Source organism: Zosterops lateralis, assembly GCF_965231275.1.
Source record: "Zosterops lateralis genome assembly, chromosome: 30".
Lineage (NCBI taxonomy): Eukaryota > Metazoa > Chordata > Aves > Passeriformes > Zosteropidae > Zosterops > Zosterops lateralis.
Genome location: NC_139790.1, coordinates 1,568,416 through 1,579,057, shown reverse-complemented (window position 1 = coordinate 1,579,057; position 10,642 = coordinate 1,568,416). Strand labels below are relative to the sequence as shown.

General features: G+C 65.9%; 1 protein-coding gene across 1 annotated transcript; it reads left to right on the top strand.

The window, feature by feature from the left end:
* Window positions 1–1,015: 1,015 nt before the first annotated feature.
* Window positions 1,016–10,454, top strand: HR (HR lysine demethylase and nuclear receptor corepressor; the record flags this gene model as incomplete). The annotated part of the gene is made up of 18 exons (XM_083880401.1): window positions 1,016–1,837; window positions 2,796–3,573; window positions 4,278–4,330; window positions 4,503–4,714; window positions 5,186–5,415; window positions 5,494–5,643; window positions 5,725–5,802; window positions 5,892–5,998; window positions 6,116–6,176; window positions 6,321–6,490; window positions 7,335–7,550; window positions 7,974–8,157; window positions 8,240–8,315; window positions 8,432–8,565; window positions 9,061–9,371; window positions 9,445–9,594; window positions 10,194–10,313; window positions 10,392–10,454. 18 exons carry the CDS (start codon window positions 1,016–1,018, stop codon window positions 10,452–10,454), a joined length of 3,915 nt encoding a protein of 1,304 aa, XP_083736527.1.
* Window positions 10,455–10,642: the final 188 nt, after the last annotated feature.

Below are 10,642 nucleotides of genomic sequence, written 5' to 3'. Positions count from 1 at the left end.
CTCTGCTCCTGTCCCCATCCCGGCCCTGGGGTGGCTCTGTCCCACCCCTCAGCAGGGCCAGGGGCTCGGTGAGGTGACATTGGCTCTGTCCCCTGGGCTGCTCCAGCCGCCAGCCAGGCAGAGCTGTGGATGGGGGGACACAGGGAAGGGATGTGACCTCCAGCGGTGCCACCTCTGTCTCCTCACCCCATCTGCGTGTGGCCCGGCTCCTGGAGGAGGTTTAATCCTACAAATCCCCCCCCTCAGGCATTTCTCCCAGGATTTGGGAGGGGGGCCCTGAGAACGGGGAGCTCCCCCTCTCTGGAAACCCTCCTGGGAAGCGCAGCCCAGCCCAGCCCTGGCCGGAGGGCAAATACCTGTGCGGGGCACGGCCTCCCCACGCTGGGAGCCAGAGCCGGGCGCGGGGCCAGCCTGGGCGCGGAGGAACCGCCGAGGTGCGCCCCAGCCCCGCCGGGATGGGCCCAGAGAGAGGACGGGGTGGGACAAGGGGATGGGACAGGACAGGGGACACACGCCCCAATATCCGTGTCTGCCCGGGTGGTGTGTCCCCATGCCGGGGATCCCCCTCGCTGTGCCAGGGAACCTCCCAGAAAACACTTAGAGCATCTCCGTGCCTCAGTTTCCCCGCAGGAGGAAACTCAGTGCCTCAGTTTCCCCGCAGCACCTCCCAGAAAACACTTGGGGCATCTCCGTGCCTCAGTTTCCCCTCAGAACCTCCCAGAAAACACTTGGGGCATCTCCGTGCCTCAGTTTCCCCGCAGCACTTCCCAGAAAACACTTGGAGCATCTCCGTGCCTCAGTTTCCCCGCAGGAGGAAACTCCGTGCCTCAGTTTCCCCGCAGGAGGAAACTTAGTGCCTCAGTTTCCCCTCAGAACTTCCCAGCAAACACTTGGAGCATCTCCGTGCCTCAGTTTCCCCGCAGGAGGGCTGTTCCCCCACTGACATCCCTCTCCCCTCCCGCAGGATCCGGCCGGCCCGGCCCAGCCCTGAGCACCACATGAGAGCGAGAACAGCATGGCCAGCGACGCGGGGATGGGAGAGAGCCCTGGGCGGTGGAGAAGAGCGGCGGAGGCGGCGCAGGACCCCCGGGGGACGGAGAACAGCGCGCTGGTTTTACCCCGGAGCGCCGCCGCCCAGCTGGGACTCCCGGCTTACCCAGAGCTGAGCTACGCCCTGGAGAAAGGCTGTCCCTGGAGGGGCACCCAGGGGTGTTTGGGACCCATCCGGGAGCTCTCGGGGGGTCGTTTGGGCTGTCCCTGCCCCCTGGCCCCGCCGTGTCACCCCAAGGATGGAGCCGAGCTCCCCTCGCTGCTGCACCCCCGCAACGGGCAGCCCAAGGCGGGCTGGGGGGAGCCCTGCAAGGACCACCCGGGGCAGCGCTGGGCCGAGGCCGTGCTGGCCCCTCTGGCGCTGTACAGCCACTCGTACCAGCGCTATCCCCCGCCGATAGCGGGGCTGGACACCGCTCACCCCGCCAAACCCCGCTCGGCGGCCGGAGACCCCCCGGCTTTCCGGCACTGCCCTTTCCTCCTGGAGGCCAAGCACAGCCCCTTCCTCCTGCCCCCGGCAGAGCCCCCGTTCTATGGGGGGGCTGTGGGGCAGGAGGGGTCCGGCCCGGGGGGCGATGGGCGGTTTGGAGCCCTGGACTGGAGATTGGGCTCCTTCCCCCCGCCCTGGGCACAGCCCCTCTACATGGGGGTCCCGGCCCGGTGTAAGGCGGCGCTGCCCCCCTTTGAGGATTGCTGCAGCTCGGGGAACAAGGTAGGCAAAACTCGGGGAGGCTCCGAGGGGGATGTTCGGGGGTCTCCTGGAGGTGACAGCGGCTCCTCCATCCCTTGAGGAAGGTGATGGTGACCCCAAACCCGGATGGGGCACAGCTCCCCGCGACACGGCGCCACCGGGGTGACTCTGAGCCCTTCCCCGGTGTCCCCTGCGGGTGATGGCAGCACCGCCACCCCCGGGGCTGAGTCACGGCGGCGGGAGGCGCCCCCCGGGGGCGGCGGGAGGCGGCGCTGCCAGCCCTGGGCGCGCCCGGCCCGCTGCCCTCCCCATTCCTTTCCCACGCTGCCGGCGGGGACACGGGCACCCCAAAAACCCAAAACAGGGTGCCCAGCCCGGCAATGGGGCGAGGAAACTGAGGCACAGGATAAGGGAATGCCTCAAAACCCCAAAACAGGGTGCCCAGCCTGGCGATGGGGCGGGGAAACTGAGGCACGGGATAAGGGAATGCTCTCCCATCGCCTCAAAACCCCAAAGCCGGGTGCCCAGCCTCCGATGGGGCGGGGAAACTGAGGCACGGGGGATCGGAATGCCTCAAAAACCCAAAACAGGGTGCCCAGCCTCCGATGGGGCGGGGAAACTGAGGCACGGGGGAACGGAATGCTCTCCCATCGCCTCAAAACCCCAAACCAGGTGCCCAGCCCGGCAATGGGGCGGGGAAACTGAGGCACAGGATAAGGGAATGCCTCAAAACCCCAAAACAGGGTGTCCAGCCTGGCAATGGGGCGGGGAAACTGAGGCACGGGGGAACGGAATGCTCTCCCATCGCCTCAAAACCCCCAAACCGGGTGCCCAGCCCGGCGATGCGGCGGGGAAACTGAGGCACGGGATAAGGGAATGCTCTCCCATCGCCTCAAAACCCCAAAGCCGGGTGCCCAGCCTCCGATGGGGCGGGGAAACTGAGGCACGGGGGAACGCAATGCTCTCCCATCGCCCCCTGGCTGGGATGTGGGTGAGAGGAGAGGGACGGGCACTCACCCCTGGGGTGACACCGCTCCCCTCTGCTCCTTTCCAGGAGTTTTACGCCAAGAAAGAAGCCGCGTTCCGCCCCTCGAGCAAGAACCAGGCGGTGCCGCAGCTGCTGGGGAAGGGCCCGGGGGGGCAGGACGGGGACGGGGAGGGGGAGCCGGAGCTGCCGGGAGCCCCGTGGGGGCCGGGCCGGGCGGGGGGCGGCTCGGCGGGGCCCCCTCCCCATCCCCGCACTCCTCCCTCCAGCACCGCCCGCTCTCTGTTCCTCCTGCAGCCCAACTCGGGGGACTCTGGGGGGTCCTGGGTGGGCTCACAGCCCCATGGAGCGGATTTTTCTATAAACACGGGGCCTGGCCGGCCCTCAGAGCCTAAAGATGAGAATCTGGGCTACCAAAACACCCAGCCCGGCTCGCCCAACCCCTCAGCCCTGCATTACCCACCGCCTCTCCCCAAACCAGAGCCCCCCCCGGCCTGTCTGTGCCCCACCCCGGGGTGCGATGGGTGCACCCCCTTCGAGCCCACCCTGGCCACGGCCGGGGGGTCTTTCCAGTGCCCCCCCAGCAACCACACCAAGCTGAAGAAAACGTGGCTGACTCGGCATTCGGAGCAATCGCTGCCTCGCTCTAAAGTTTCCCGGCGGGATGGGGGTCCTGAGACCCCCGGGGAGGGAAAACGCTCGGCCAAACGCCCCCACGGCCCCGCCGAGAGTCCCAGAGCGGCTGGAGAAGGAGCTGGGGCGGCCAAAAGGGGCATCAAAGCCACGGAGTGCCCGGGGAATGGCGAGGAGGAGCCCGAGGAGAGGAGGATGGAGATGGGAGAAGGAGGTGAGGATGCTCAGGATGCTCAGCGGGGACAGGGCGGGGATGTTCCCAATCCCGAGGGAATTTCACATCCCGGTTCCCCAGCTGGGAACAGGCGTGGGCAGCGGGACCTGCTGCTCTGGGGTGGTTTTTTCCTGGTTTTTCCTTTTGGGGTCTCTGGCAATGACCCCCAGGATGGAAATGTCCCTTTTGGGGGTTTTTGGCAGCGACCCCCATGATGGAAATGTCCCTTTTTGGGGGGTTCTGGCACCAATCCCCAGGATGGAAATGTCCCTTTTGGGGTCTCTGACAGCGACCCCCAGGATGGAAATGTCCCTTTTGGGGTCTCTGGCAATGACCCCCAGGATGGAAATGTCCCTTTTGGGGGCTCTGGCAATGACCCCCAGGATGGAAATGTCCCTTTTAGGGGCTCTGGCAATGACCCCCAGGATGGAAATGTCCCTTTTAGGGGCTCTGACAGCGACCCCCAGGATGGAAATGTCCCTTTTGGGGTCTCTGGCAATGACCCCCAGGATGGAAATGTCCCTTTTGGGGTCTCTGACAGCGACCCCCAGGATGGAAATGTCCCTTTTTGGGGGGACCACCCCTCGGGTGGGATTCCTGGGGGTTGAGCTCAGTGACTCCTCATCTCAGGGAGGTGTTTCCACCCCCAGCCGTGACCTCTGAGCACTCCCAGCCCTAATTTCCAGCCCTACCTTGTGGCCCAGTTTCCAGCCCCCGCCACAACGTGCCAGTCATGGGATGCCACAATCCCGGCACGGTTTGGGGTTGGAAAAAAAACATTAAAACCCATCAATCCCAACCCCTCACCACTGCCAGGGACACCTGCCACCACCCCAGGTTACTCCAGCTTGGGCTGTAGACACTTCCAGTTCCCAGGTTGCTCCCACCTGGGGATGGTGACACTTCCAGCCCCTCCCCAGCTGCTGTAGATGGGGCTCCACAGTGTCCCCAAGTGTCCCCAAGCATTTCCCGTGTCCCCAGAGCCTCGGTGCCTGCAGAGCCTGCCCTGCACGGCGCTGCCCCCCGGAATCCCCCGCTGCTGGGCCTGTGCCCCCCGCGCCACGGGGGACCCCCAGGGACAGGAGGAGGATGAGGAGGAGGAGCCCCCCGAGAGCAGCTGCAGGATGATGAATTTCCGCAGGTGAGCTTGGCAGGAGGTGTCAGGGGTGGGCAGTGGAGCATCCTCTTCTTTGGAATATTTTTATTTTTATTTTTATTTTTATTTTTATTTTTATCTTTATCACCTCGCTTTGGAATGTCCCCTCCTGCCAACCCATTGCAGAGTATTTCCTGCCTGTATTTCCCCACTCCTGAGTATTTCCCCACTCCTGAGTGTCTCCTCTTCAGAGCATCCCCTCCCTTCACCCCAATTTGGAGCTTCCCTTCTTGTCACCCCTCTTTGGGACATCCTGTCACCCCACTTCACACTCCTCTCCTTTCACCCTGTTTTGGACCATCCTCTCCTCTCACTCCACTTTAAAGAACCCCCTCACCCCACTTTTGATCATCCTGCCCCTTTCCAGCAACCTCTCCCACCACCCCAAATTTCCACCTCTTGTCTCATCACCCCATTTTGAGCACCCTCATTGTTTTGTCCCCTCTCTCCCTGCAGGTTCACCCTGGGTGACAACGGGGAGCTGAGAGTCGATGGCCTCTGCAGCCTGGGGGAGGCCCAGGGGGAAGTGGCCAGCCCTGATCCGGGGGGCAGGAATTTGGGGGCCAGGAATGTGGGGAGCAGCCTCTGCCTGGCCAAATACCTGCTGGGGGTCCTGGGGGATCCTTTCTGCGCCGCCGTCCTCAGGGACAGGGACACATGGACAGGAGCCCCTGGTGGGCCTGAGGGTAAGCAGGGACCATGGTGGGGGTGACACTGGGGACACTGGGGACACGCAGAGGTGGCTGAGGTTGTGTTTCCCGCAGGGGTGACGGGCTGGAGGCGAGGGGAAGGAGCTCCCCGGCTCTGCGATTCCTGCCAGCGTGGCTTCTTCAACTCCCACTGGAGCTGCGCCAGATGTGGCTTCCAGCTGTGCCCCGACTGCCACCGCAGCAGGAGGGGGGACGGCAGGCCCGGTATGGGGACAGGAGGGGTGGCACAGGGGTGACAGCCATGGGGGGCTCGGTGGGGACAAACTCACCCTCTCTCTGACACAGAGATGCCACCCGAGTGTCCCCCCGGGCGGGACCACCCCGTGTCACCCCTGGTCCCCACTCAGTTCGTCCCCACCTGTGGTGAGTGTGTCCCCCAGCCCCAGAACCCCCCTTTGGCTGCTGCTGAGGGGGTGACACCCCTGTCCCCATCTGTCCCCGTCTGTCCCCAGTCCTGACCCGGCTCTGGAAGCTCCTGCACGAGCTCAGGGACAAATTTGGCATCGAGTCTCACTGTCCCTGCAGGGAGGGGAGCCCGGCCGAGCCCCCGGGCAGGCAGGTACGGGCTGGGGCCGGGCTGTGGATGGAAAAGGGGGTGTCTGGGGGTGTCTGGGGGGTGTCTGGGGGGCGGGATGTGGCTCCCGCCTGGATCCCGACCTGATCCGGGCTGTTGCAGGAGCCGCCGGGGCCCCCCCGCAGCCACGGCCCAGCCGAGCCCACCCGGCCCATCAAGGAAGGTAGGGCCGGCTGCGACCCCCCCGCTCCGGGGGGGTCAGGGATGCTGCACCCCCTCCCCTCGTTTTGGGGCGCTGGTTAAGGGGTGACACCCAGAGGGCGGCGTGGGGAACCCTGACCGTGTTCTCTCCCCCCTCCCCGAGCAGAGAGCCCCGAGGAGGGGCCGCCGTCCCCTGGGCAGCCCCCGGCGCGGGGAGGGGCAGTGCAGACCACCAGCACCCTGTGTGACCTGCTGGCCTCCACCGCCGTGAAACTGTGCCTGGGGCAGGACGGGGTGCGCATGGCCTTCGCCCCCGTGGCGCCTGCATTGCCCAGTGTGAGTCCTGAGGTCACCGGGTCACCCTGGCCACTGCTGTCCACAGTGTCCCCTGTTGTCCGTCCTGTGTGCCCTGCTGTCCACCTTGTGTTCCCTGCTATCCACCCTGTACCCTCCTGTCCACCCCATCCCCTGCAGCCCATCCTGTGTCCTCTGCTGCTCACCCTGTCCCTGCTGCCCACCCCTGTGTCCCCTGCTGTCCACACTGTGTCCTTTGCTGTCCATTCTGTGTCCCCTGTTGTCCACCCTGTGTCTCCTGTGCCCTCCTCGTCCCCTGCTGTCCACCCTGTGTCCCCTGCTGCCCACTCTGTCCCCTGCTGCCCACTTTGTCCCCTGCTGCCCATCCCTTCCCCTGCTGCCCACCCTGTTCCCTGCTGTCCACCCTGTGTCCCCTGCTGCCCACAGTGTCCCCTGTGACCACGCTGTCCCTTGCCAAACCCCTTTGTCCCCTCCTGCCCACCCCATCCCCTGCCCACCCCTGTGTCCCCTGCTGCCCACCTTGGCCCCCACCCACCCCTGTGTCCCCTGTTGTCCACCCTGTCCCCTGTTGTCCACCTGTCCTCTGCTGTTCACCCCATCCCCTCCTGCCCACCCTGTCCCCTCCTGCCCATCCTGTCCCCTGCAGCCTACTCTGCCCTTGCTGCCCACCCTGTCCCCTGCTCCCCACCCTGTCCCCTCTTGCCCACCCCATCCCCTGGTGCCCACCCCTGTGTCCCCTGCTGCCCACCTTGTCCCCTGCTGTCCACCACTCTGTCCCCTCCTGCCCACCCCGCTCAGGTGGGGCTGAGGAAGGGTCACCATGGGCTGAGGGCCTCCCTCAATTCCGTGTCCCCCCCGTCCCCAGGACAACCGCCTGACCAGCATCCTGGACAGCATCATCGCCCGGGTGGTGGAGAGGAAGATCCAGGAGCGGCAGGCGGGGCCCGAGCTGAGCCCCCCCGGCTCCCCAGACCCCCCTGGGTCCCACTGCACCCTGACCCCCAGCGGGCTGCTCTGGCTGCACGACCCGGGCCACGCCAGCAACTACAGACTCTTCCAGGAGCACTGGAGGCTGGGCCAGGTGAGACCCCCGGCCCCGGCCCTGGGTGTGGGGTGACACCCGGGAACCCCTCGGCTTTTCCCCGACCCCAGCCCTGGGTGTGGGGTGACACCCGGGAACCCCCCAGCTCCCCCGGCCCTGGGTGTGGGGTGACACCGGGAACCCCCTGGCTTCTCCCTGACCCCAGCCCTGGGTATGGGGTGACCCCCTGGGTTCTCCCCGACCCCCGCCCTGGGTATGGGGTCACACTGGGGAATCCCCCCCAGCTCCCCCAACCCCAACCCTGGGTATGGGGTGACACCGGGGAACCCCCCGGCTTTTCCCCGGCCCTGGGTATGGGGTGACACCCGGGAACCCCCTCCCAGCTCCCCCGACCCCGGCCCTGGGTATGGGGTGACCCCCGGCTTTTCCCCGACCCCACTGAGCCCCGGCTTTTCCCCGCAGCCCGTGCTGGTTTCGGGGCTGCACAAGAGGCTGGAGGGGCGGCTCTGGGCGCCCGAATCCTTCCAGCCCTCGGGGGAGGAAGAGGAGGAGGAGGAGGAGGTGGAGGTGGTGAATTTGCGGGCACAGCGGAGCCGAGTCCGGATGAGCAGCCGGCAATTTTGGGGTGGCTTTGCCGCCAGCACAGGTGAGGGGATGGGGAATCTGTGGGGTCTCCGGTGTGGTTTTGGGGTGAGCCCTGCTGTGACACCCTGGGCTCCCTCCCGCAGCATCCCCGCAGCGGGAACAGAGCAGCGGGGACCTGCTGGTGCTGGAGAGCGGCTTTGGGGACACGGAGCTGAGCCGGTAGGTGACACCATCACCCCCCTGTCCCCTCCCCACGCCGGCTGAGTGCCACCACCAGGGGCTCAGAGGGGTCTGGGGAGATCCTGAGTGTCACCACACACCCCCCTGTGCCACAGGGCCACCAACCTGCAGGCCAGCCTCCCCCTGCCCGAGTACTGCGGGGCCAGCGGCCGCCTCAATTTGGCCACCCACCTGCGGGGCCAGCGGGGCCGGGGCTGGCTGAGCCCCCCGCGCCTACGGGTGGCTTATGGTGAGTGCGGTACTGGGGTTTGTGTTTGGGATTGGGGATTTTGTGATTTTGGGATTCGGGGATTCAGGGATCCAGGGATTCAGGTATTCAGGTATTCAGGGATCTAGGGGTTCAGGGATCTAGGGAATCTGGAGATCCAGGGATTCAGGGATTCATGAATCCAGGGGTTCAGGGATCAAGGGATTCAGGGATGTGGGGATCCAGGGATTAATAGATTCAAGGATCCAGGGATTCATGGATCCAGGGATCTGGGGGATCTGGGGAATCTGGGGATTCAGGGATTCATGGATCCAGGGATTCAGAGATTTGGGGATCCAGAGATTCAAGGTTTTGGGGATTCATGGATTTGGGGATTCATAGATCCAAGGATCCAGGGATTTGGGGATTCAGGTATTCATGGATTCAGGGATTTGGGGATCTGGTCTTTGGGGGTCACCCAAACTCCCCCCTCACTCTGATCCCCGACTCTCACCCCCTCCCCAATCCCTCCCCCAGGTGTCCGTCCCCAGGAGCGGAACTTGGGGACCAAACCCCTGACGGTGGAATTGGCCGACTCCATCACCGTCCTGGCCCACGCGGCGCCGGCCCCGCGGGGTACGGGGGGCAGAGTGGGGGGTCCCCCATCCCTGACCCTTCCCCAGCGTCCCCCTGACCCCTCTGTACCCCCAGAGCTGCTCCTGCCGGGGGAAATGGATGAGCTGGACGCGGCTCTGCGGGAGCGGCTCAGGGTTGGCGGCCAGGCCGGGGCTCTGTGGCACATTTTCCGTGCTGAGGATTCGGGGAAAATCCAGAATTTTCTACAGAAGGTTTGTGCCATCACCACCATCACCCCCAGCCCTGGTTCAGCCCCCGGTTCTGCTCACCCCTGACACCCCACAGGTATCCGAGGAGCCGGGGCAGGACCCCCCTGGGCGCTACCTGGACCCCGGCCTGCGGCGGCGGCTGCGGGAGGAGTGCGGGGTGAGCGCCTGGAGCCTCCTGCAGCTCCCGGGGGACGCCGTGCTGGTCCCCGCCGGGGCTCCCCACCAGGTAAAGTGGCCTTGAATCGCTCCCCGAGAGAGGCTGTGACAATTCCCTCCTATCCCGGGGAAACTGAGGCACGGCTGACCTCCCCCCCTGCCTTGGGGAAACTGAGGCACGGCCAACCTCCCCCCCCCCACCTTGGGGAAACTGAGGCACGGCCAACCTCCCCCCCCCCACCTTGGGGAAACTGAGGCACGGCCAACCTCCCCCCCCCCACCTTGGGGAAACTGAGGCACGGCCAACCTCCCCCTTGCTTTGGGGAAACTGAGGCACGGCCAACCTCCCCCCCGTCTTGGGGAAACTGAGGCACGGCCAACTTCCCCCCCCCCACCCCGGGGAAACTGAGGCACGGCCAACCTCCCCCCCCGCCCCTGCTTTGGGGAAACTGAGGCACGGCCAACCTCCCCCCCCGCCCCTGCTTTGGGGAAACTGAGGCACGGCCAACCTCCCCCCTCGCTTTGGGGAAACTGAGGCATGGCCAATCTCCCCCCCCACCTTGGGGAAACTGAGGCACGGCCAATCTCCCCCCCCACTTTGGGGAAACTGAGGCACCGCCAACCTCCCCCCTCGCTTTGGGGAAACTGAGGCACGATGCGCCTCCACAGGTGCAGAGCCTGAGCGGCACCATCAGCGTGGAGCAGCAATTCCTGTCCCCAGAGAGCGCCCTCCACCTCAGGGACCTCAGCTCTGACCCTGCCAGGACCCCACGGCAGCTCCGAGCCCAGGTGGGTGTTCTGGGGGGGGATTTGGGGGGTGTCGGGGGGGTCTGAGCGGTTCTGAGCCCCCTCTTTGTGCCCTGACAGCTGGATGGGATGATTTTCGCTGCTGTGCGGGATGCCCTGGAGGTCCTGCAGGGCTGCAAGTGAGGCCACGGCGGGATGGAGGACAGAGGGAGCCTCGGCCATGGTCACAGTCACACCGCGGGGAGCCGGGACCCCGCGCCTTCTGCTCGGGGCTTTGCTCCCAGAGCTCCCGGGGGTGCTCGGGGCAGGAGGAATAAAGTGTCCAGAGCGTGCCGGGGCCGCCGGCAGCACCAGCACCAGCTTGGTGTCTC